This window comes from Palaemon carinicauda, chromosome 5 (genome assembly GCF_036898095.1).
Source record: "Palaemon carinicauda isolate YSFRI2023 chromosome 5, ASM3689809v2, whole genome shotgun sequence".
In the NCBI taxonomy this organism is placed as follows: domain Eukaryota; kingdom Metazoa; phylum Arthropoda; class Malacostraca; order Decapoda; family Palaemonidae; genus Palaemon; species Palaemon carinicauda.
In genome coordinates, this window is record NC_090729.1 from 114,426,203 (window position 1) to 114,453,855 (window position 27,653).

Sequence of the window (27,653 nt, forward strand, 5' to 3'; positions counted from 1 at the left end):
TGCCTTCAGACTATCGAAAGACTTTCAAGAGCTAGAGGCTTTTCGAAGGAGGCAGCCAGAGCGATTGCCAGAGCAAGGAGGACATCCACTCTCAAGGTCTACCAGTCAAAATGGGAAGTCTTCCGAAGCTGGTGCAAGGCGAATTCAGTATCCTCAACCAGTACCTCTGTAACTCAGATAGCTGACTTCCTTTTACACCTAAGGAAGGTAAGATCCCTTTCAGCTCCTACGATCAAAGGTTACAGAAGCATGTTGGCAGCAGTCTTCCGCCACAGAGGCTTAGATCTTTCCAACAACAAAGATCTACAGGACCTCCTTAAGTCTTTTGAGACCTCGAAGGAGCGTCGGTTGGCCACACCAGGTTGGAACTTAGACGTGGTTTTAAGGTTCCTGATGTCAGCAAGGTTCGAACCGCTTCAATCAGCCTCTTTTAGAGATCTCACTTTGAAGACTCTTTTCCTCGTCTGCTTAGCAACAGCTAAAAGAGTCGGTGAGATACACGCCTTCAGCAGGAACATAGGATTTACATCTGAAACGGCTACATGTTCCTTACAGCTTGGTTTTTTAGCTAAAAACGAACACCCTTCTCGTCCTTGGCCCAAATCGTTCGAGATTCCATCGTCCTTGGCCCAAATCGTTCGAGATTCCAAGTCTGTCCAGTTTGGTTGGAAACGAACAAGAGAGAGTACTATGCCCAGTAAGAGCTCTTAAGTACTATTTAAGACGTACGAAGCCATTACGAGGACAATCAGAAGCTTTATGGTGCTCTATTAAGAAACCTGCTTTACCGATGTCGAAGAACGCAGTTTCTTATTACATCAGACTTTTGATTAGAGAAGCTCATTCTCATCTGAATGAGGAAGTCCATGCTTTGCTGAAGGTAAGGACACATGAAGTTAGAGCTGTCGCAACTTCAGTGGCCTTCAAACAAAACAGATCTCTGCAGAGTGTAATGGATGCAACTTATTGGAGAAGCAAGTCAGTGTTCGCATCATTTTACCTTAAAGATGTCCAGTCTCTTTACGAGAACTTCTACACCCTGGGACCATTCGTAGCAGCGAGTGCAGTAGTAGGTGAGGGCTCAACCACTACATTCCCATAATCCCATAACCTTTTTTAATCTTTCTCTTGAAATGTTTTTATTGTTGTTTTTGGGTTGTACGGAAGGCTAAGAAGCCTTTCGCATCCTGGTTGATTTGGCGGGTGGTCAAATTCTTTTCTTGAGAAGCGCCTAGATTAGAGGTTGTGATGAGGTCCTTTAGTATGGGTTGCAGCCCTTCATACTTCAGCACCTAGGAGTCGCTCAGCATCCTAAGAGGATCGCGAGGCTCAGTAAGGAAGACGTATTTAAAAAGGCAGAGTAATTGTTCAAGTCGACTTCCTTACCAGGTACTTATTAATTTTATGTTTGTTATTTTGAATAACTGCTAAAAGGAAATACGGAATACTTAGCTTCTAATGTTAACATGTATGCTGGTCTCCACCCACCCCCCTGGGTGTGAATCAGCTACATGATCACCGGGTAAGATTAATATTGAAAAATGTTATTTTCATTAGTAAAATAAATTTTTGAATATACTTACCCGGTGATCATGAATTAAAGGACCCACCCTTCCTCCCCAATAGAGACCCAGTGGACCGAGGAGAAAATTGGTTCTGTGTTGACAAGAAGTACTTGAGTACCTACTCGACAGATGGCGCTGTTGATGTACACCCCCACCTGTATAGCGATCGCTGGCGTATTCCGCCCGTAGGTTTTTTCTGTCGGGCAGCAGAGCTGCAGCTACATGATCACCGGGTAAGTATATTCAAAAATTTATTTTACTAATGAAAATAACATTTTATAATAAAATAAATTTTTGAATATACTTACCCGGTGATTATATATTAAAGGACCCTCCCTTCCTCCCCAATAGAGACCCAGTGGACCGAGGAGAAAATTGAGTTCTGTGTTTACATTGAGTACTGTACTGAGTACCTGCCCGACAGATGGCGCTGTTGATGTACACCCCCTACCTGCATAGCGATCGCTGGCGGATTTTGAACGTAGAGTTTTCTGTCGAGCAGCAGAGCTGCAGCTTATATAATCACCGGGTAAGTATATTCAAAAATTTATTTTATTATAAAAATAACATTTTTCAATATTAATCTTACTCGGTGATCATGTAGCTGCAGCTCTGCTGCCCGACAGAAAAAACCTACGGGCGGAATACGCCAGCAATCGCTATACAGGTGGGGGTGTACATCAACAGCGCCATCTGTCGAGTAGGTACTCAAGTACTTCTTGTCAACACAGAACCAATTTTCTCTCTGTCGTGCCACCGGCAAGACCTACTTTATACGCTGTTGTTTTCTGGAGTTGATTTTCACGTTATTTGGTGAAGTATTCTCTCTAGTTATTAGCTTTCGCTGTGCAGAAGTTATCCTCAATACTTTCTCACTTTAATTGATTAGATTTTGGATTATTTGTTGACGACTTGGATAGATTTTGGATTTCCCCCCTTTGACTAATTCAAGATGTCTGACCCTACTCAAGTCCCCAAGTACAGGAAGTGTAGCGCTAGGGACTGTTCTAGGCGTCTTCCGAAGGCCTCTATCGATCCGCACACCGTTTGTTCCAATTGTAGGGGTAAAGCCTGTCTATTGGAAGATCGATGTGAGGAATGCGCTGGGCTTTCGGAATTCGATTTTCAAGAATTCCTTAAGTATGCACGTAGGCTAGAGAAGGATAGGATCAGGAGGAGTTCGTCTCGCTCTATTGATTTTTCCTCTCCCCATGCCCCACAACCTATTCCTTCCCCTGCAGTGGTTACACCCGACCCTCCTACTAGCTCTCATCAACCTTCGATGGCGGATATGATATGCGTGCCATTCAGACTCTTGGTGAGAGAGTTGAGTCATTGGCGAATGACCGCAATCAACTCATGGCTGACGTCAGGGAGTTGAAAGGTAAAAGTGCAGTGGGAAGTGAAGTGAGTGTCAGTGCAGTGAAAAGTGTCAGTGTTACGCATGAGGGTGCGTCTGTTCGTGCCTGTCGTCCTCCCAGTCCGGGACCTCTTGCAAGCTCCCAAGCCCAGGGGAGAAGCAATGTCGTACGACCAAAGGGTTCGACAGGCCTTGATCAGCGGACAGACGTTCCCTCCGTGGTTGAGGACGTATCTTGCCGAGATCGTCCCACCCACAAACAGACGAGTGAGCCCATTCATTCTTCGTCTGCGGAAGAAGTTTCTCGACAGAAACGTTGGACCAAGGTCTCACGACCTCTCAAGCGCAAGGTCCCTTCCGAGCGAGTCCAACGGCCCAGGTGTAGCCACTGGGTCAGTTGGGACTCGCCGCAGTCCTCCGAAGACTGCACACCTCCCAAGAGAGGTAGAGTGGTTACGCAGCAGGCAATCACTCCGTCTGTTGCCGCACCAGCCGCTGTAGACCCTAAGTGGTCTTTGCTGCAGTCTATGCAGACTCAGCTAGCTTCCTTCATGCAGGAGTATCGTGCTGAGAAGGTTGACGCTGCACCCGTTAGCCTACAACCTGCCACGGTTGTGCGCCCAGCTGACACTGCGGCTGCCTGCTCCCACACTCCGGCTGTGAGAGCTCCACCACCTATGCGCAGTCGACCCTGCCAGACGCATGTTGACGTTAGCCGACGTGCGGCACCCTCCGTTGACGTGCGTGAGCTACCGCATCAGCAGGAAGGTGGAGTCAAGCTGCCGTGTTTTGATGCGGTGCGTCAGTCTCCGCAACCCACGGTGGTCCCCACCACGCACCACCACTCCGCTTTGGTTGTTGCCAGCTCTCAGACTGACCAACAGCGGCATGATGTTGGATCCAGTGCAGCTACGCATGCACCCGTGCTGCCGGATTCAGCCGTTCAGCTTTTATCTCCTCCTTTGCCGCTTCCTCCTCAGCATTCGGATGAAGGAATCTCTGATGACGACGAAGCTGCGCATTTGGACGACCAACACTCCGACATAGATGAACCCAAGACTACGCCTCCCTCCTTAGACTTTAGGAAAGTCCTTGCCCTGTTTAAGGAGTTGTATCCGGACCAGTTTGTGTCTGCAGCTCCACGCTCACCTCCCTCTGAGTTCGCTTTAGGCATGCAGTCAGCAGCTCCTGCCTTTACGAAGCTCGTACTCGCTCGCTCGTCCAAGAGAGCTTTAAGGGTACTGGGAGAGTGGTTGCAGGCCAAGAAGCAACTTGGGAAGACATCCTTCATGTTTCCCCCGGCCAAGCTTGCTTCCAGATCTAGCGTCTGGTATGCCACGGGAGAGGTTCTCGGCTTGGGAGTTCCTGCCTCTGCCCAGGGCGACTTCTCAAGTCTGGTAGACTCTCCCCGCAGACTGGCTATGAGACGCTCCAAGATTTGCTGGACTTCTTCGGACATGGACCATCTTTTGAAGGGAGTTTTCCGTGCGTTCGAGATCTTTAACTTCCTGGACTGGTGTTTGGGAGCGTTGAGCAGGAAGACATCCCCTTCGGATAAGGAATCTGCCATGCTCATCATGTCCTGCATGGACAAAGCCATTCGGGATGGGTCTGGCGAGCTTGCGGCTTCTTTCGTGTCTGGAGTTATCAAGAAGCGGGATCACCTTTGCTCCTTCTTGTCGGCGGGAGTCACCCCATGTCAGAAGTCAGAACTGATGTTTGCTCTGCTATCGAAGTGTCTCTTTCCTGAAGAGTTGATCAAGGGGATTGCTGCCTCGTTGATCCAGAAAGACACTCATGACCTGGTGGCGTCATCCGCACGTAAAGTCTCAGCTTTACCTTCCGTGCCTAGACCTAGGATGGACACACCAGCGTCTAGGTTCATTCCGCCCTTTCGTGGCAGAACCTCCAGCAGAGGAGGTACTCGTGCCGTTAGTCAACGTGGCAACAAGAAGAAGGGTTCCAAGTCCTCAAAAGGCAGAGTCTGACTGCCACCTTCTTCAGACAGCAGTGGGAGCCAGGCTCAAGAACTACTGGCAGGCCTGGGAGAACAGGGGTGCAGACGCACAGTCTGTGAAGTTACTCAGAGAGGGGTACAGGATTCCATTCTTGCGCAAGCCCCCTCTAGCAACAACTCCCATCGACCTCTCTCCCAGGTACAGAGAGGAGGACAAGAGGCTAGCTTTACAGCAAGAGGTGTCTCTCTTGCTACAAAAGGGAGCGGTAGTCATAGTCCGGGACCATCAATCCCCGGGCTTCTACAACCGTCTCTTCTTAGTGGCGAAGAAGACAGGAGGGTGGAGACCGGTGCTAGACGTCAGTGCTCTAAATGTCTTTGTCACCAAGCAGACGTTCACCATGGAGACGACGAAGTCGGTTCTAGCATCGGTCAGGAAGGAAGACTGGATGGTCTCGTTAGACCTAAAGGACGCGTACTTTCACGTCCCCATCCACCCAGATTCCCAACCTTTTCTAAGGTTCGTTTTTGGGAAGGTGGTATACCAGTTCCAAGCCCTGTGCTTTGGCCTAAGCACGGCACCTCTAGTGTTTACCAAACTGATGAGGAATATTGCCAAATTCCTGCATTTAGCAGACATCAGAGCCTCCCTCTATTTGGACGACTGGCTTTTAAGAGCTGCGTCAAGTCGTCGCTGTCTGGAGAATCTAAAATGGACTCTGGATCTGACCAAGGAATTGGGTCTCCTGGTCAATATGGAAAAGTCCCAACTCGTCCCATCCCAAACTATAGTATATCTAGGTATGGAGATTCAGAGTCAAGCTTTTCGGGCTTTTCCGTCGGCCCCCAGAATCAGTCAAGCCCAAGAATGCATCCAGAGCATGCTGAAGAAGAACCGATGTTCAGTCAGACAGTGGATGAGTCTGATAGGGACGCTTTCATCACTGGACCAGTTCATCGCGTTAGGGAGACTCCACCTCCGACCCCTTCAGTATCACCTAGCTGCTCACTGGAGAAAGGACATGACGCTAGAAGCGGTCTCAGTTCCTATCTCCGAGAAGATGAAGTCTGCACTGACTTGGTGGAAGAACAACATTCTGCTCAGGGAAGGTCTACCACTGGCTGTTCAGACCCCCGACCACCTTCTCTTCTCGGACGCATCGGACACGGGCTGGGGTGCGACACTCGACGGTCGGGAATGCTCGGGCACGTGGAATTCGGATCAAAGAGCACTGCACATCAACTGCAAGGAGCTACTGGCAGTTCATCTGGCCTTGAGAAGCTTCAAGTCCCTCCTTCTAGGCAAGGTGGTGGAAGTGAACTCCGACAACACCACAGCCTTGGCGTACATCTCCAAGCAAGGAGGGACTCATTCGATGACGTTGTTCGAGATCGCAAGGGACCTCCTCACCTGGTCAAGAGATCGAAACATATCTCTAGTAACGAGGTTCATTCAAGGCGACATGAATGTCATGGCAGACCGCCTCAGCCGGAAGGGTCAGATCATCCCAACAGAATGGACCCTTCACAAGAATGTTTGCAACAGACTATGGGCATTGTGGGGTCAGCCCACCATAGATCTGTTCGCTACCTCGATGACCAAGAGGCTCCCAAATTATTGCTCACCGATTCCGGACCCAGCAGCAGTTCACATAGATGCCTTTCTTCTGGATTGGTCCCATCTAGACCTTTATGCGTTCCCCCCCGTTCAAGATTGTCAACAAGGTACTGCAGAAGTTCGCCTCTCACGAAGGGACAAGGTTGACGTTGGTTGCTCCCCTCTGGCCCGCGAGAGAATGGTTCACCGAGGTACTGCAATGGCTAGTAGACGTTCCCAGGACTCTTCCTCTAAGAGTGGACCTTCTGCGTCAGCTGCATGTAAAGAAGGTACACCCAAGCCTCCACGCTCTTCGTCTGACTGCCTTCAGACTATCGAAAGACTTTCAAGAGCTAGAGGCTTTTCGAAGGAGGCAGCCAGAGCGATTGCCAGAGCAAGGAGGACATCCACTCTCAAGGTCTACCAGTCAAAATGGGAAGTCTTCCGAAGCTGGTGCAAGGCGAATTCAGTATCCTCAACCAGTACCTCTGTAACTCAGATAGCTGACTTCCTTTTACACCTAAGGAAGGTAAGATCCCTTTCAGCTCCTACGATCAAAGGTTACAGAAGCATGTTGGCAGCAGTCTTCCGCCACAGAGGCTTAGATCTTTCCAACAACAAAGATCTACAGGACCTCCTTAAGTCTTTTGAGACCTCGAAGGAGCGTCGGTTGGCCACACCAGGTTGGAACTTAGACGTGGTTTTAAGGTTCCTGATGTCAGCAAGGTTCGAACCGCTTCAATCAGCCTCTTTTAAAGATCTCACTTTGAAGACTCTTTTCCTCGTCTGCTTAGCAACAGCTAAAAGAGTCAGTGAGATACACGCCTTCAGCAGGAACATAGGATTTACATCTGAAACGGCTACATGTTCCTTACAGCTTGGTTTTTTAGCTAAAAACGAACTCCCTTCTCGTCCTTGGCCCAAATCGTTCGAGATTCCAAGTCTGTCCAGTTTGGTTGGAAACGAACAAGAGAGAGTACTATGCCCAGTAAGAGCTCTTAAGTACTATTTAAGACGTACGAAGCCATTACGAGGACAATCAGAAGCTTTATGGTGCTCTATTAAGAAACCTGCTTTACCGATGTCGAAGAACGCAGTTTCTTATTACATCAGACTTTTGATTAGAGAAGCTCATTCTCTTCTGAATGAGGAAGACCATGCTTTGCTGAAGGTAAGGACACATGAAGTTAGAGCTGTCGCAACTTCAGTGGCCTTCAAACAAAACAGATCTCTGCAGAGTGTAATGGATGCAACCTATTGGAGAAGCAAGTCAGTGTTCGCATCATTTTACCTTAAAGATGTCCAGTCTCTTTACGAGAACTGCTACACCCTGGGACCATTCGTAGCAGCGAGTGCAGTAGTAGGTGAGGGCTCAACCACTACATTCCCATAATCCCATAACCTTTTTTAATCTTTCTCTTGAAATGTTTTTATTGTTGTTTTTGGGTTGTACGGAAGGCTAAGAAGCCTTTCGCATCCTGGTTGATTTGGCGGGTGGTCAAATTCTTTTCTTGAGAAGCGCCTAGATTAGAGGTTGTGATGAGGTCCTTTAGTATGGGTTGCAGCCCTTCATACTTCAGCACCTAGGAGTCGCTCAGCATCCTAAGAGGATCGCGAGGCTCAGTAAGGAAGACGTACTTAAAAAGGCAGAGTAATTGTTCAAGTCGACTTCCTTACCAGGTACTTATTAATTTTATGTTTGTTATTTTGAATAACTGCTAAAATGAAATACGGAATACTTAGCTTCTAATGTTAACATGTATGCTGGTCTCCACCCACCCCCCTGGGTGTGAATCAGCTACATGATCACCGGGTAAGATTAATATTGAAAAATGTTATTTTCATTAGTAAAATAAATTTTTGAATATACTTACCCGGTGATCATGAATTAAAGGACCCACCCTTCCTCCCCAATAGAGACCCAGTGGACCGAGGAGAAAATTGGTTCTGTGTTGACAAGAAGTACTTGAGTACCTACTCGACAGATGGCGCTGTTGATGTACATCCCCACCTGTATAGCGATCGCTGGCGTATTCCGCCCGTAGGTTTTTTCTGTCGGGCAGCAGAGCTGCAGCTACATGATCACCGGGTAAGTATATTCAAAAATTTATTTTACTAATGAAAATAACATATTTCTCTTTCTCTTCTGTTTTGAAAGTTTTTTATAGTTTACTGTATATTCGAAAGATCTAATTTGATTTTGTCACTGTTCTTAGAATACTTTATTTTTATTGTTCATTACATCTATTGTAGTTTATTTATCGTATTTCCGTGTTTCTTTTCCCCACCGGACTATTTTTCTGTGTTGGAACCCTTGGGCTTATAGCACGTTGCTTTTCCAACTTAGGTTTTAGCTTAGCATGTAGTAATAATAATAAATTAAAGAAATAAAAGAAGGATGTTTTAGTGCATCCCCAAGCAAAGAAATACAGGATGAAGACTGGGAAGTCTTGTGCATAGGTAATATCATAGTCTTAAAGCTGGGGACCATCCAGGTAACAATCAATAACGCAGATGTTGAGCATCCTCAACTACAGTAACAAATTACGTATCTTCAAGATTTATGCAAAAAGTAATTTGATTGGACACCCAAGTACGGAATAATGTAATAACTATCCTTTGTAAGCGCAATAGAAATTACTTCATTCCTAATTGGCCATAGTATTTGGTGGAAAAATAGCAAATTCATGATTTATGTATATGGAAACTGCAGAACTGTTAATATAAGAACCTCAGAAGATCTCTCCCCCCCCTTATAATATCTATTAGTCTACATTGCTGCAAGGCTTATAAGATAGTTTAGAGGGCTTCTCTAGTATTGGGTGTTTGCTACAACACCATCATATTGGTTTATTTCTGGCTCTATGATCATGCTATTATTATTATTATTATTATTATTATTATTACCTCCGCCAACGAAGTTGGAAGGAGGTTATGTTTTACCTCCTGTTTTGTTTGTGAACAGCTTCATGGCCATAATTTTAATCACAGAGTAACGAAACTTACAAGGATTAACTTTTATGTAAAAAGCTGGAGATTATTAATTTTTGGAAGGTTAAGATCAAGGTCACTGTCAAGCAAAAGGTTGAGAAATAATCTGCCACGGTGGAGATCTTGCGCTCTACTGAGTGCCCCTCTAGTTATTATTATTATACCCTCTAGTTATTATTATTATGTCAAGAAATTAGTAAATTGTGTGGTAAAGTAGTAATTACCCCCATGGGAAGTTGTAGCTTTATATGTTTAAGTAGCTATTTGGTGCTCAGTTTCTCTCCCCTACTCAAGCATTACAGCATAGATGAAAATAAGAAGCTTGAGTATGGAATATTATAACTTTGAAATTTCCTGTATACAAATTTGTCCTTGTTACAATTAACAATGTCTTTATTTCTACTTGTTGCTTGATATAAAGTACAGTAATCGCATATGTCAAATTAATATTTGTATCAATGAAAACAAAATTAATCTTCTACTTTTCTTTCAGATTGTGATGCACAGTTCACGTGAAAAATAGATTTTGATGTCAGTTGGTGAAAACACGGTTTCATTCCGAAGATCGGGGTATTTTCATGGAATTCAAATGATCACTAGGATGTTACCACCAAGAGGATAGTACCCTGTAGATTCTAAACAAAAGTATATAGTTTTTGTATCAATTGTGACAAATTTGCCTCTTCATGTCATTAACATTAATTGATTTTTAACTTAGCATTGATGGCTTATATGCAAAGTTCACGTAAAACTGTCGCTACAACCATATCAACTCAAATGCAGGCACCTTTAGAAAAACAATTGTTCACCAAAAATTTTGAAGATGTTCGCCCTATTACAATTGTGCCTCAGAAACCACAGCCTTCAAATTCATTTGCTACAGATCTAGCAAAATGTATTCCATCTTGGAAGCAAATATTTCCATGGCTCCATTATGAGGAAAAAACTTTAATGTTTACTTGTTTACTCTGTGAGTGGGGAAGTATGGATCCCAATTTGATAAAAGTTTTCCAAGTTACATCTTTGAAAGATGTACACTTAGTTGCTAAAAAATTGAGAAAACACAAGGAGAGCCCTGGTCACCAGAAAATATCACAGAAACGCCAGACCCTTTCAGATTTATGTAAATACATGTATCCTCTTTTAAAGACTTTTTCACAAGACACCACAAGTTTAGAAGATATTATTAAGACAGTTACAGACTTAGCAGGAGGTTCTTTCCCTGGGCCAGAAGACACAAATTCAAAATTTGCCTTTGCAGGGTACATGAGTAAACGCATTGCTGAATGCATAGAAGAAGACCTTTTGAATTCCCTGTCAGAAAGTCCATGTTTTAGCATCGTAGCCTTAGAAAACTATGATTATATCATATTGCGATGGATTAATTCCAAAGGTGAGAGTGAAGAACACCTCCTTTGTAGTCAAATAGGTTTTCCAGGCCAAGGAATCTCATGTATAACATATTTAGAGAACCGGAGCATTGATATGAGTAAATTGGTATCATATACCGTTCTCCCCAAGTCGTCAGAAAGTGAGACCAACCAGAAAATGTCCTCAATTATCAGCTCGCCTGTTCGCTGTCCAGATTTTGAACTCTTTGTGAACTGGGTAGAGGAAGCAAGCTTTTTGAAAGAGCTATTTGAACATCTTAATGTGTTAACCAGACTTTGTAAGACGTATTTTCATAAGTTTGCTGGTTTCACGGAAGCGTACGACTTGATGAGCATTGAGGAGCCGTTCAGTCATAATTGTGTTTTAGATGAGAAGATATTAACGTTCTTCTTTGACAACATCAGTTCACTAAAGGATATTGCGGCTGACATTCATAAAAAGTTAAGAAATATGGATGCATATGGCTTTAGTTCTGTGGAATTACGTAATACAACCGAAATGGCTCGGTGCGCTCTTCTCTTTCCCAAGTTGCATGTAATAATGCAGTCATTGTTTGTGGATCATAACCAGGCATCGCGCAAAGCACTCGAAAACTTCAACGATGACATATCTTTAAGAATGAGAGACCTTGAAGACGATTCTGATGAGTATGTTCTTCTTTCGTTATTCAACATATTCGTGTCGCACGTGCTCGTAACCATCCCTTCAGCGGAAATAAATGTCACTGATGTACTAGCAAAGAAGATGGATGACATCACAAAAGACGACGTTAATGTTTTATTACCAAACTTGCTAAGAGAATATAAACATATCGGGAGTGAACAGTTATTTAATGATTTTAAAACATTGCAATCATGTATAGCAAAACAGGATTGTTTTAGCATGCACGATGCTCTTGAAACTCTTTATGAAACACCCCAGTTGCAGACCAAGTTTCCTCATTTATGTTTACTCAGTAAAAAAGTGAAAGTACTTCCGTGCTTCCCAGCTCACAAGGAGCAGAGTCTTTTTAACGTTACCTCTCTACAAGTGTTCTTGTGTAGGCGAGTTGCAAATCACTTGAAGCATCCCATTACCATTATCATATTAGAAGGCCCTTCGTGTGATCAGATAAGCGTAGATCAGGTTTTGGAAATGTGGTCAAGGAAGTGGAAAACTGGACTTCCAAGCAAAGCAGATTTTTCAGTTATGGAAGACCTTGTCTACAAAATTTGAAGGCTGCTTCGTTACAAACCTGCATTTTGCATGTGAGGAGTTCTTCCAGTGCTTTGTAAATATCCTTTTGTTGATTGCTGGTATATTTTGATATCAAAGAAAGAAATGTTAATTTTTTTGCATTATATAGAAAGTAACATTCATTTTTTATTTATGAATCATATAATATTCATGTTTCAGTTATTGATTGCTGGCTTTATATTGATATATGTATGGGGTCCTTTACCTTTATAGTATTATACTTTAAATCTTTGTATATTGTATCTGATTTTACAATTAAGGTGAAGATGTCTCTCCTTGCAGCAGTATTGTTTTGTTTTGTATTGAAATTTGATGAATATATTACTGTATTTTTATAACTTGTATATTAAATTGAACTTTTATATAATGTTGATATATTCTTTAAAATAGACACATTATAATGACTGAACTACTGACTTGAAAGTTTTGAAAGAATAATGGTTTGGACATTAAAACCAACCATCAACCAACCCATTATTATGGTTGGGTCTATAAGTAAATTAGTTCCTACACAAATACAAACCATTGTCCTTCAGTAGGCGTATGATTTCAACGAAGCCTGAAATGCTCGTTTAAACTCTTAATGAAGTAGTAGCTGTTGGTGGGTGGAGGGTAGGTCTACTTGCGGGGCAGGTTAATCGTCACTTTGTTATGTTCAAACGTACTGTACTTCTCGGATGCCTCATAACTGGCAGGACAAGAAGCTTCCAGTCTTCTGATTTCCAGTTCCAGACCTGTCTGCAGCGCTACAGGATGCCCTCCAACGTTCCTTTATCACCGTGGACACACACCTTTTAGTCTTTCTGGCCAATTCATCGATTACTCAGGGTTGATGACATAGAGTCTTAGGATGACCCTAGTGGCTCCCAATGGCCACGTGCCAAATGGCATCCAGACTTGCTGATGTTCCTTGTACAGATACCAAGAGAACTACGGTACCCCGATTGTCATAGAAGGGGTGCTTCTCTGGTCTGAGTCTCTGTAATTTATGTGGATTTCCTCCTCTAACTTTGTTGAAGGAAGCTCCTCTCAGTATCCGTGGTGGAAGGCAGTCTCTCAACCTAATGCTAGGTTTTCAGACCAAAGGGTTTGGTCCTTTCCTCTTCATTGGAATTGTTTATGCTTTCAGCGTTAGAAACATTTGGGCCACATAATTTTGAATTATATAAAATATATATACTGTATGTATCATTCTTTAAAACAGTAGGCCAATTGTACAGAGTAAATTAATTTGCTTATATAAATAGAGACAAGAGTTAAATACTAACCCAAGTTAGAACATGAACCCTATATTTATGCCACATAAATACAAATCCCACGAGGTGTAATTATTCCCCAAGACTGGAATAGTATAAAGCGCATGCCTCTTGATGAACGACCTGGGGTTAATTTGAGGTTTCAGTCAGATTAGATTTAGTTAAACCCCACCCTATCATATGCAGGTAACTTTACATGGGAATCATAATGAGACTATTTTTGAGAAAATCTAATAGTTTTAGAGCTACAGCATAGCATCCTTATAAGCACACATTAGACTTTGTGGGTTGGGGGGAATTCTCATGGTTTTAAAAAATAAATAAAACAATTCAGTGTTTCTTCATCACCAAACAAATAGAATGAAAAAGGGATTTTGACGAAGGAAAAATCTATTTCTGGGCGAGGAACCTGTGTCGCTCCGTGAAATGCTCCTCTAGCACCATTTCTAAGGTATAATTACTGCTGAATATACCAGAGAAAAAGAGAGATGCATGGATTGCCAGGAATAAACCTAGCTTGCTCACTCATTGAGTGTCGGTGTAGATAACTGGGGCGTGATAGAGCCACAACCATAGGTCCCTCTCCAATTAGACCTCTCCTTCATCAACATCCCCTGGAACAACGAGGTGCCGTCCTACACCCGTCTGTGCTTCCTACTACGACTAACCCTCTCTACCCCTACGTCTCCCCACCCCCTATCCTCATTCCTCCTCAGCACTTGCGTTGGTCAGACGTGTCTTGCTTATCAATTGAGCCACAGAAAACAAGTTTTTCTGTAGATTAATGCTGTTCTACTTTGAATTAAATTCCGTAAAGATACTAAAAGGGAGGACTTTGGTACATTTTGCCATAAATATTTGCTGTATGTTCGTTTTTTGCTGATAAACGAATGATTCATGTAATTATCTCAGCACCTGGGAGAAATTCCCCAGGTGTTTGGGCTCGGGTTTAATGGAGGCAATAGTTTATTGTAGGCCTACTAATGAGGCTGTAATTTAGACGGTTTTATTTAGATCACAAATGTTACATCTTGTACCTTATACTTTAGAATTTGTGTTGCTAAAGCTATGAAAAGCATTTATCAAGTTGAGTAGAATAAATAGCATTGGCTAGTACAGTATTCACAAATCATGGACGTAATGCACTACAGTATTTGTTTAACGCAGAGGGGAGATGACACTCCTTTCAGGTAGCTCGACAGGGCTGAACTGACACCAGCCCTACTGCAACTTGGCTGGGAGGTTGGAGGTGCATCAATTCTGGAAAAAGTATTTTTACTCTGTTGATTGATTTATCAGATCTGTTAGTATTTTGTGTTAGAAAGTGAAAAGATAATTAAAAATATGCCAAATGAAATACTGTATAAAAGTATATTATCAATATGTACAAAATGAATTATATGAATTAATCACTCGTTTCCCTTATAAGGCTAAGATGGTGCAGTCTGCAGCCAGCCAGCCATAGTTATGGACCCGCCACCATTGTATGTTCATGGGGAGCTTTGAACAGTTGTGCCCTATCAGGGAACTCAGAACCGCAGAATATGTCACGCCAGCCCTTAGCTTTATCATGTGAGTCTTTTATGAGTGCTTGGAAAAGGCCTGAAGAGTGTTTTCCTGCCTTTTTAGGTCTGTCGAAGAGAGTAGGCGAGCAGCATGGGACATCATTTCATGTAGGAGCCATTCCAAAGGATGGAAGAATGTCTCCTTCACCTTTATTCTGGAGTTCGTGGCTAAGCAGTTTTTTACTCTTAAATTCGAGTCCTTCTCCATTATGAGATGCAAAGACTCTTCCTCAGCACCGGAAAGGTAAAAAAAATATCTAAGAACACTTTCGTTCTGGTTTTTTGAAACAATCGGACTGGTCTACCCAGCAATTAGCACAGGAATGTAGTCAGGGGTATTGGAGTCACTCTAGCCTTCAAGGTAAATCTGTCAGTGGTCCGGATCTTGAAGGTAGGGTTCTAGAAATGCCGTATGACCATTACCTTTAACCTTGGGCCGGTAGTAGCTGCTCAACAAGTTGTGTAAGCAATTCTAGCTCCCTCATGGGACATGAAACATCTTATCCAAGATAGTCATAAGACTAGAATTAGTGGTAAGTATGTCGGGCATTTTTTTTCTTTTTCTTTTTCTCTTCCATAAGGGGGAGGGTGGTTGGAATGTATGTAAATCCATTTCTCATAACTGATCATACTTTCAGACTTCATGTTCTTATGGATACAAATTCTTACATGATCACCTACTAGTCACCTGGTATGGACCTAGTCTAACACCTACGACATCGTCCACACAAACGGCAAATTTTTTATATCAGGAGTAGATCAGTGATGTGAAAATACTAGAAACCTTAATAGTTTATTTCAAAATTGAACTTTTGTGACATTTTCTTTGAAAATTAATTGCTAATGACCTTATCAGTAAGTAAATAAAGATAACTGACATGTAATACAGTAGAGGATGTGGGCATAATAAGGGACCAACAGAGACCATAACAATGGAAGACTTTTAATAAGACTCTTGGGAAGGTGAAAATAGGAAAATCTCAAGACTATTGGGAATAACAAGTGTCTTGATAATATCTGAAGGACATCCTGTCATTAGTTAACTTAATGGGGTACAGTATTGTACTATATATGAAAAGTCAATAAAGGAAGTTAAAGGACCAAAATAATGGGGAAAACTCTGAAAGTGAAATGCACTGCACTGAAATTACAGATATAAAAACTTGAAAATATTACAAAAATATTCAAAAAGCTATTAGAAGAAATGTTGAGAGATATCGGTGATTGTTGGTTTGTCTTCATAGGAGAGATAACAAGCAGTGAGAAAGGGATTGTACTAAGTATTTGTAGTCCATGTAGGTTAGATTTGTTCCACCTCACATTGTGCACTGTATGTGTGATTAGGGTGTTTGAAGCTTAACCTTGCCCTCCAGCTGTACAGACTTGTTAGCTGTCTTGTTTACTTTGTGCTGGTCAACCTCTTAAGATGTACTTCATAATTAATTGCCTTCAGGGTTTTCCACCAGTGGTGAGTGGCTTTTCCGTAGGGCCCAAATTCAAATATTTTTTCAACCTTTAAAAAAGATGTTTGACAAAGTGGTGAGCATATGATGATATGGTCACTACAAAGCCGAAGAAGAATGTTTAATTGTATCCCCAAGCAAAGGAATACAGGAACAAGGCTTCTGGGAGGGCTCTAGTGGATAGATAATGTCACAGTCTAAAACTTGGGACCAACCATTAGGCAATCAATAGTGATGTCTTGATATAATAATAATATAATAGTAATGAGACTCAAGTTAAAGAGTATGTTACTCCACTAAAACACTAGGTCTAGACTAGACTGTAGGTTAGTTGGGAGAATTTGAGAAAAGTGTTGGGAGTATACGGATGATTAGTGCTGAGAATGTAGCTGTTTATAATAGTAATTGAAGAAGTGACAATGTAGCCCCTTGGGAGCTTCTGCATGCAGATGACCATCAGGATGCGAGGAAGAAGAGTGAAAAATTTTTAAGGGCTGGTTCAAGCCCTTTATTGATAATATGAAGAAAGTGAGATGGAGAGGACATAAAGTCATTGTAAGTGAATTGATGCTAATGGTGAATGGAAAGGAAGTGATGGTAAAAGTACTGTCAGAAAGGTGGTCATGTGGGAAATATTTGGGAGTGGCCTCTAATGTACACCAAATGAAAAAATGTTACAAGAGGTGCTTTGGATTACAATGTTTACATAGATTAAGAATATTTAGATGTTTGAAAAGCATAACGAGAAAACGGGGAACATGGAACATTTGAAGTATCTTTCTGATAGAGGGGGAAGAAATTACGTGGGAGAGACAATGGAATGTGAAGTAAGAGTTTAGAGGGTATAAAAGATTGATAGTAGCATAAATGATATGGAGGCTAAATTGCCAGACCATTGATAAGGTGTTCCATTGACAAAGGGAGGTTAAAGACATGATGGGTACTGCTATGTACAGAAGGAACATGGTCAGTGACAAGTATAATGGAAGAGATAGTGATATTGTGTAACCTTTTATTTAGAGTGTTGAGATTCACGAATGTGGTTGGAAGATTCCGTTACGAGGGAGTTGTTGAGAAAAGGAAAGGTCTAAAAATGGAAAAAATAAGCTTACAGACTCAAAGACCGAGTTGGGTTGGACATAAGGTGAGAAAGTAAGGTGAATATTAGGTTTTGTAACGTGATAATGCCTTCACTGTAATTTACCTTACAGTGTAATGTGGGCATTACTAAATGGTATTTGCGACATCGTTTTTGACTCCCAACTGCAACCATTTTTTGCCATCTACTTGACCTGTTCTCATTTTCTTTTCCCACAATGTGGTATGCCATCTCCTTCAACTCTCTTAACCCTGCATAAACCATTGGAACTTCATGTCATCTTCAATGTTGATTCTGGTTGGTGGTACATGGACAGGGATGTAAAGTCAACCCGACCTGATTCTTCAGATCTCGCTGAGTATTGGTTGAATTGGTGAACTTCAATCACCAAGCATGTAACTTCTCATTTGAGCAGGTGAGGACTTATCTGGTTTTAGAGCGGATGACCTCCAACTGCAAGTGGTGGTAAGGGCTTTATATATTCTGACCAATGCTCGGTCCCTCTAGTGGTGATTATGTGTAGATTCTTCTTGAGCAGCCATGGCTTTACACCAAGTAGGGTGAGAAATAATGGGCAGGGGGAATTAGGCATATGTCTTAGATTTGATGGATGAATACACACATTGCCAGTGAGAGTTTGGTATCCCTATCAGGGGGTATCCCTCTCCTCGAGTAACACCCCATTTGGGGTTTTTATCAGTAATGAGGTGCTTCACAGTCCTACGGGCCGACCAAGGGAATGGCCCGTGGCAACAAGAACTGTTGGCTATAATCTAAAACAACTTCACAGTCCTGACTCTTGACTAATGCCCCACAGTTGTGAGAGAAAGCTACCCAGGAGAGGTGATGGCGTATTCCCTAATTTATGAGGACTGTCTCGTGTTATTAAATGTAACTTCATGGCCGCAATGACAAGTTATTTCATCGGGATGCTAAAGGTGGCAAATGTACGATACAGGCTTACGATCATCAGTAAATGATTGTCATAATTCAATCATGTAAGAACAAAATGAAAATATGAACCCCCATAAAATTTCTCTCTCTCTCTCTGTTAACAAGTGTTTGTCAAATTTTAGTTTCCTTTTGCCACACGCCTCTAAACGGTCTCACAGACCCCAACGCCAAGTTATAGACCTCAAGTTTTGTGAAAATCAAACTTTTTTTTTTTTCTTTTATTAGGATGTTAGGTGACCGAGCCTACCATGACAATACAGTACAGTCTGAGGAGCCTTAGTAGTTTGTTGGGATAGAGTGAAAACCCACATTTTACAAACAGACATAAGAACATCACCTAACCAAATTTTCCCAACTAACCTAATCTTACCTAAATTAACCAACCTAACCTTACCTAATCTAATGCTCTCCACCTAACCTAACCTATGACCCATATCCTTACATATTTACTCACAGGGGGGCTAATCCCCCCAGGACACCCCTTAGACTGCTCTACTCTTATCTTACCCTGTCCCAACGAACTACATTCACCCCCAGTCTGATTAGACGTTCTCAAGAAACGTTTTTGACTCTGATCAAGTAGGCCTACAATAGACCTATAAATTTATCTCTCATCAAGAAATCAATAGCTAAGAAGACGTGCACAATATTAGGTAAGAAATTGAATTTTAAAAACTGAAGATTTTACAAGTAGTCCTATTCAACAATCAATTTTGCTGATGCTGTTTTGTTTTTTTAACAGTTCAATTATTCCATTTTATAAAGGGCACTGAGAAGAAAACAAGAAGCATATTCTCAATTGCCTTCAGCCATGACAAAATAAAATTTTGAATTATTTTTCTTTTCTGCTGATAACATTTCTTCTGTATTCTGTACTTAAACCATTGTTTTAACAATGTTTGTAACAAAACAAACATATAGAAAGAAAATTCAGGCCTATACATTGCTATTTACTATATGTAGGCCTATTATTTCTGGACAGGATTTACTATAGCTTTTATTTTCTCTTTTTATAAAACCAATAAATATCTGCCTACCCATGATTCTCAACCTTATCTCACTATATAATCATAATGACTATGATAGAAATAATGTTGAAAATGAAAATTACATAAAAATCATATTTTATGCGCTTCTTATTCATAAAATAAAGGAAAATTGTTATTACTGAAGGGGAAAGTCAGCAATTGATAAACATTTGAATGGTATCTAAACTTATAAACCAGAGGAACCAAATCCCTTTAGTTGGAGCGTTTGAACAAAATTCTTCGTACGAATTAACTTGTTCGCCAACAGCAGCCCATAATCAAGAGGAATCCTCTAACCTCATGCATTTTAACGAGAAATATCTGGTCTTTCATTGGCTAATACTTTCTCAGTTCTGATTTGTGGATGCATGTGACGTCATGCAATCGTGTATTTTTTTTGTTTTAGGAATGAAGTTGCTATACTTATTGTAAATAAATTATGGCTAAAAAAATACATTTTTAATAAAAGTAAATTAAAGAGTTATTTATTGTGTAATGAATAAATAATGAATCTTGTTGAAGGTTATAAGTGAAATAATTATGTCATTTCGAAGGAATCTTTGACTGCGTTCTGGCTACAATGATAGATGTTCGTGTGTACGTCTGTTAAGCTATAGTAAGTGAAGGCAGCTACCAATCACAGTTAAGGAATTTATAGCCAATCAGTGGACTGGAATGTCCCGCCAAAAGAGAATTCCAGGGTCTTAGGAGCTGTGTTTGAGAAACCTGCCCGATTTTCCACAAAATTGCTTTAGATATCTTCTTCAATAGAGTCAGTCCCTCCTTATAAGATGTTTTAATAACATATTTCAATAAAGGTATAGATAGATTCTGATTTCTAAATGGTTATTGCTATTAAGAAAATGCGCCTTTGTGACGTCATCAAGAGTATGATGAGTTTTAAACACTTGTCTTTCCTTCTATTGTTAGTTTGAGCTATTATTATTCAGTATATCAAGCTTAAATAGCGATTTAAGTACGTAACTTTAATTCGTGTTTTATTACATTTCAAGTATAATGTAATTGGACAAATTATGACCATATAGGATATAGTTTCAGATAAATGATGACTTAACAACTTCAAATTTTACGGATACAAAACCAAAACAATCATTTAGTAATAAAAAACCGATCTTAAATATCAATCATTGTTAATAAAAAATATAAATGAAAAAAAAAGAGCCCCTTTAACTAGAGCGTTCGAGCGAAATATCTCACGTGAATTTGACTCGTTTACCAACAGCAGCTCATAAGGCAGAGAAACCCTCTGGCCTTTTGCGTTTCTTTAGCGGGAAATATCTGGCGTCTCATTGGCTGATTCGTCCTTTGTTGTGATTGGTTATTGTATGTGACGTCATGCAGCCTCGTATTTTATGAATGAATTCAATTGGGGAGAGGTAAAATATCTATACTTATTTTAGATGAATTAAGAATCAAAAATTAAAAAAAATTACTAAAGCAAACTTAATATGTCATAAATTTATTTTTAAAATCAATAATGGATCTTATTCAAATGCGTTAGCTAAATAAATGTGACATTTTCTAAAGAATACCTAACTTGGTTATGGCTATAATGTTAGAAGTTGTATGTGTGAATTTGTATACAAATACAACAGCCAATCACAGCTGAGAATATACAGCCAATCAGAGTACTGAAATATCCCGCTAATAGAGAGTTCCGAGAACTTATGAGTTGCTGTTGGGAAAACCAGCCCAAATTTTCATTAAATATTTTTTAAACGCTCTATCTCAGGGGACGGACTCGGATATATTTTTATTTTTAAAAGAATTAGGTATATTTTCTTAAAATTATTTCGACACAGTTTCTTGAAAGGTTTTTCAATAACATATTTTAGCAGAGAGATACATTCTAATTGCCAAATAATTATTTTTATTACGAAAATATACGTCTTCACGACGTCATAAGGAGTAGGATGAACATCAGAAGGTTGTTGTCAATTGACTGATTAATTCAGTTTGCTGGTTTGAGTGAGGCAGTAAACGTGGTAATATTCGATATTCAAATAAATCATATTATTTTATCAAGCTTATGTAGTGAAGGAACTACAGTGCATGTGAATGTAATTCGTATTTTGTTACTCTTAAGTATAACATGAATTATATTTTTGGTTACGATATTAGATGTGTGTGTGTGTGTGTGTGTGTGTGTGAAACTATAGTAAACACATGCAACAGCCAATCACAGCTGAGGAAGTTATAGCCATTCCGAGGACTGAAATGTACCGTCATGAGGAAGTTCCGAGGATTTATGCGTTGCTGTTCGATAAACTAATCCGAATTTCGATGAAATTTTTATTCACACGCTCTAGGCACTGACTGGGTGGGGATGGATCTGAAGATGTTTTATAATATATTCTATCAGAAGATTAATTCTAACCAGCAAACCATTATGAGTAGGATGAACTGATTAATGACTGATTAATTTTATTTGCTGGTTTGAGTGAGGTATTGAGTAATACGTGGCTGACATTCGATATTCAAATAGATATTATTATTATATCGAGCTTATTTAGTAAATGAACTGCATGGCTGTAATTCGTATTTTGTTGCATTTCAAGTATAATGGGATTATTTGAAGGAATAATATAATTTTGGAGGTCTAACTGATCAAATTTGGCTTGGAACAACTTTCAACTGAAAAGGAGTACAATTTAACAATATAAGAAACCCTTTCTGGTATAAGTGGCGGGCTCCCCTTAAATCTCCATTCTTTGATGCAGACGTAACAGTTAAATGATCCAGTTAAACCAGATGACTCTGTCACTCAGTGGACAGAGGATACTTTATATCTTCCCCATTCATGTTTTCCTGAGGCTAAACTAACTAGTTTAGCTTTTCGATCTCGTAAAATTAAAGCTCTCTTGTTGCCCAAAAGTCATCTGCTATTTTCAGCCTTAGCAAGAATAGGTTCTTTTAGCACTTGGAGAATTGGTAATGTTACTCCACTATATAGGTAAATGCATTTGTGGAAAAAGTAACCATACTATAAGTTAAGTATACAAAAAGGAAACTTAAAAGGGGAATTTATGACGACTTAAATAATGTAGTGAAAGTTGGATAAATGGCTTTAGGAATAACAATTAATGCAGATAAAATTGAGAGCTCCCAATGTCTTAATTGATAAATGACTTTAGAAACAACAATTAATGCAGATAAAATTGAGAGCTCCCAATGTCTTAATTGATAAATGACTTTAGAAACAACATTTAATGCAGATAAAACTGACAGCTCCTTATGTCTTCATTGATATAAAAACAGAAGGTAACCATACCCAGTGAAGCTTGCGAAAAGCAATGCTAAAAGACAATTCCTGACACTTTGAATAATGCAGTACATGTTCGAGGAATACAATTAGAAAAAAATATTTAATATAGATGAAAGTGATAATTCCTATAATCTTTGTTGATATATAAGTACCAAATGAATATCCAAAACTAAATTCGAAGAAGAGAATAGACATATGAGAAACCGAGGTGCCGTTGCAAAGGCAATGTCTCAAATTAAAACTTTACAGCAAATCTTTATTTTGAATGGTTTGACAGAATTAGATCATCAACTTTTGCAAAACCCCTTTGGCCTTCACGATGGAAGTAGACGAAGAAAAACGACAGACAGGTAGAATTAGGATAGAGGAGAAGCTGAAGCGATACGAAAAAATAGACTTCCTAGGAGAAGGGCAAGTAAGCAAGCACTAAAGTTGGTTTCATTTTTTAGCCGAGCCTAGATTTGTCTCGATCAAGTCTTAATTTAAGCTGTTTTGATGAAGGTTAGTCCAATTAAATAGCCAATATTAATACTCCGTAATGCTACTTTGGAGTAATTTCCGTAGGAATAGTTTATTTATCCTTCGCCGGCAAGTTTTTTTGTTGCAATAACTTTACTGCTCCGGGCCGGTTGTATGTACGATGACGGCCGACTAAGAATATTGCAGTGTAAGGAAGGTCTCAGGAGCTCCCCTTCCCATTAGGTAAGGACACGGCTTGTAGGTTAGGTTACGGGGGAAGTTTACATTACTTGTTGTCCATTTACTATGCACGCGGGAGGAACTGGCCGCTGATATACAAAGGCACGTAACTTCGGTAGTAATAATTTTTCTTCGCTGGAAAGTTTTCTGTTTCCATAACTTTACCTGTGTGGTGTTCAGAAATACCTCCGTGTACTATGAGGGATAATGCGCGCTAGGTTAGGTTAGGGAAGGTTAGGATTCCCTGGTTTGGGTTCTATATACGATAGCGGCCAGCTGTATGCATTATGACGGCCGACAAAGAATATGGCACTGTAAGGGGGTTTGCACGGGACGTTAGCCCCCCGTTAGGTAAGGACACAGCTTGTATGTTAGGTTTGGTGGGAATGTTTAGGTTAGTTGGTGTCCATTTTCTATGCACGCAGGAGGAACTGGCCTGCGGATATACAAAGGATCCCCAGCTTTAAAGCACTTCTGATGGATGAAGACACAACATCCTACTTTGTTGTGTTAAAAGTAAACTAGATGTTTCAACCTTAACTATGAGCTGTAAATTAACCTGGATCAGAAATTGGAAAAAGCAATAACTGTGTAGGCTCTGCCTCCCGATGCTTTCAGAATGTGAAGGCAAGTAAGTTAGATAATCTTAATGTCGTATAATTGAATCCAAATGTTGTATGAGCTATAAAATGAGCAGCCTCCTTACCAATAGTTTTAATGTTTTAACTTTTTTTTTTTTGTATCTTTGACAATTGCTGTTCTGTTGGTTATCAATTACTGCAATCGACCCTATTGTAGCAATTCGCAAGCATAACGTGTGTGTAATATTAGGGCTATGTGCAGTTTCCCTTTTTTTTAATTCAGATTAACATCTAGTTCAGAAAATTGGTGCACGAGTATATAATTACTTATATTTTTCTGGTACTGTATACTTTTACAAGTTCGTAAATATTTTTCCAGTATACTTTTACAAGTCCATAAATACTTTTCTAGTATACTTTTAAGACTGTAATAAATTGTATTTCTTGCTCTTGTTTCTTACAATATGTTATATTCACATTTAATATTATAATTGTATGCTGCTGAATGTTTATAAGGCTTATAGTTTTTGATGTTAGTACTGTAGACTATTTAACATTTTGCATTTATTTCCACTGAAACTGCTTTGTTGCCCAATTACGGCTTGATATCTTCTTTACCAATGATAATTGGGGTACCCTGTGTGAGAAGCCTTATGTGGAAAAGAAATATTGATGGTAAAAGTTGTATGTTAAGGATTTATGGAACCTAATTTTATCTTATCCTAACCAAGAATTCCAGGCCATGCTCTTAAAAACTTGACCATGGAGAATTTTGTTCCCCCCTGAACCCCACAAGCAAAGTTTTGAAAAAAAATATGGTTTCTCACTGGGGTTCCACATTATTGGCTGATATGGATGTGTGGCTAACCAGTGATCTACGACAGAAGCAAGCATAAAATTCATTATGATTGTATAAAATACTATCAAATAAAGCTTTTCCACCCGTTTAGAAATCATGGAATAATATAAAGTAGCCCATAAGATGAGTATCATCACTACAAGAAATGTGTCTGGTTTATAACCTGGGACCATTACTAGTTCTCAAACATACAGTATGTCAAAAGAATGACCTGAGAAACAAAATTGGAAAGGAATTCCTGGAAGTGTTTTATGACTCCTTTATTGTAGGAACAAATAAATTTGCCTATACAGTATAAGTTTATCCCTCTGTTGTTTCCAAATGGACTGCCGTCCCTGACATCTAGTTTGTTGCGGTGATGTAATGAAGTAAGCAAGGATATAAGTGTGTGTGTAAAATCTAATAACTCTAAAGGGTAGAGAACAATTTAATGTACTAGTACATGAAAGCTGAATGCCTAACAGTGAGGATTGATAAGACACCACTACAGTATTTATCCATTAGCAAAAATATCCAATACTTTTATTTAACAATTTTATGCAATGGATAGTGAAGCTATTATGAAATTGGTAATATGCAAAGATGAAAACAAGCAGTAAAAAGAACCCACCCTCCATTTGACATACCGGTATTAGAATCATTACATTCCTTGTCACAAATCCCCTGGATTCCCTAAATCTCGCAAGTTATGCACTCGCAACTACTTGTTATACTGGAAACTTCGAAGTATCCGGACTTGAGGTCTCTCTCCTAAACAGCAGTGAATCATGGATGATAAAGTGTGTTCTTATATGTTCTTGGAAGAGAAGGGCACTACACTACTACAATTTTGGTTGCATAGGTATGCTGTATTGGGCAGGTTTCATACTCATTATCCGTAAACCCTACTGCATTACTTCATATGTCAAAGGGGAAAATGCCAACAGTAGGAAATCTGTGTTACATATGGGCTTGAGGCAGTATTGTACCTGGAAATGGATTATTGTTGCTATTGTTGTAATAAATATAACCCTGAGTGTACAGTAGTTTACAGTATCTCTATCTTGTGGCTTTAAGGTAGTAACAGCTTACAGTATTTGAGATTTAACAAGAACTGTACAAAATTTCCATACCTATAATTGATATGACTTTCTTCTTGTTGTCATGAACTCCGGTAAAGTTTTTTGGCAAATATCAGTTCTGTGGGGTATATATTATGTCTACTGGAAGGTAAAATATGCATCTTTATGTTAGGAAACAAAACACACAATGCTGTTTAATTCAATTGTTGTCTAACTTCTCTGCTGTTATTCTGTTATTTCTTTATAAGATTTTTTTTTATTAATTTTAATTGGGGTAAATTAAATTTTTATTCCATAAAAAATTATTATTGACAAGTGTCTTTGTTTCCATGTTTTGCATGATTTTTTTTTTTTTTCAAATCATGTTTATAAGAACTGATGTAAAATTTTCTTTTGCAGTTTGCTACTGTCTACAAAGCTATGGATATAGAGACAAAGCAGATTGTTGCTGTGAAAAAGGTAATTCTGTCTTTTTTTATATGTTATAGTTTGTCTATGTTTGGTTTAGTAGAAGGTTCAAGTTAACTAACTTGATGACAAATTGTGTTCTCTGTGTACTTTATTATTTATGTAGAGGAAAGCTATTCAATTTAATACAGTATATGGGACTTGATTCTTGGAATAATTTATATTTTGTTATATTTTGTTTAGGGTATGATTTGTGGAAAAGTGACTAAAATAAGAGTGTATCAAAGATTCTAAAGAACAGGTGACAGGGTCTTCAGAGGGACTTTTTTTTTTTTTTTAAGAAATTCACTTTACATTGATTTCTTATTCTTTTTTTACTAGGCCCCTTCCGCAGAATGCAAGCCAATAGTCTCACATTTGTTTATCATGCAGTGTACCATACTCCATATTTGTTACTTTAAATATACATTTTAAAAATCACTTGGCACAGTTCAAATAAATTGTCAAATTCACACTATCTTACCATTTCTTTTTGAAAGACTCTATCTTCAGTCTACTATTTTAAGTTGGGCTCATTGTATAATCATGGAACTGTGCATTTGAGGACTATAATCTACTGTTAAGGAACATCGTAGTCTAAATAATTTAAACCATTTTATCTCATGATTAGTTAGTAGTTTATATGTACAGAAAATCTTTTAAATACCTTGAATATCCATTTGAGATAGATAGATGATCCAAACACATTTTAAATGTTAATCTATATTTAATAAGTTGCCGGTGTAACTCGATAATGGGGTAATCCTGTCCCAGGGTGCATCACCTCTTTTTCATTTATTGTTTTGTTAAAGTTTGTTTAGTTTATACAGGAAATATTTATTTGTTCCGTAACCGAAATACAAACCACGCTATTTACAAAGGGTATTACTTTTAGCGTAGCTGAAATGGCGAGCCATTAGAATTTAACGAGGGTGTATTACCCCCGCGCTAGTTAGCGGGGGGGTAGGGGAGTGGTAGCTAGCTACCCCTCCTCCCCCTCACACACAGGTGAATACTCACTTTCACTTTTGGCTCGGACTGTGACAGACGTCTCTGTCTTGGTCCTCGCTTGGCAGCCATTGTCTGTTTTGTCTTTACTTAATCGCTTACTTTTCTTTTACTCAATATATATGTAAACATGTTTTCATGTTTGTATATATATTTGAGTATAGAAATAAGTAAGTTTCCTTTTCAGATGTGTGTGTGTAGTGTACGATATCTACGTGGAGGCCTCGGCAGTTAGGCCACCACGGCCTA

The 27,653-nt window shown here is 39.7% G+C and overlaps 2 protein-coding genes across 3 annotated transcripts in view; both read left to right on the top strand.

The window, feature by feature from the left end:
- LOC137641415 (uncharacterized) overlaps positions 1-12,329 on the top strand; it is a 39,587-nt gene extending 27,258 nt beyond the window's left edge. The window contains exon 2 of the mRNA XM_068373946.1: positions 9,964-12,329. Within this exon, the coding sequence (XP_068230047.1) occupies positions 10,194-12,077 (1,884 nt within the window). The 5' untranslated portion in view covers positions 9,964-10,193 and the 3' untranslated portion in view covers positions 12,078-12,329. The remainder of the gene's footprint in view (positions 1-9,963) is intronic.
- Positions 12,330-22,979: 10,650 nt separating this feature from the next.
- Positions 22,980-27,653, top strand: part of Cdk7 (Cyclin-dependent kinase 7) — a 48,801-nt gene continuing 44,127 nt past the window's right edge. Inside the window, exons 1-2 of one of the 2 annotated variants that reach the window (XM_068373947.1) lie at positions 22,980-23,164; positions 26,349-26,408. In XM_068373947.1, the coding sequence (XP_068230048.1) occupies positions 23,069-23,164; positions 26,349-26,408 (156 nt within the window). In that variant the 5' untranslated portion in view covers positions 22,980-23,068. Of the gene's footprint in view, positions 23,165-23,229; positions 23,251-26,348; positions 26,409-27,653 lie in introns of those variants that run through there. The other variant, XM_068373948.1, reaches the window with a different exon arrangement.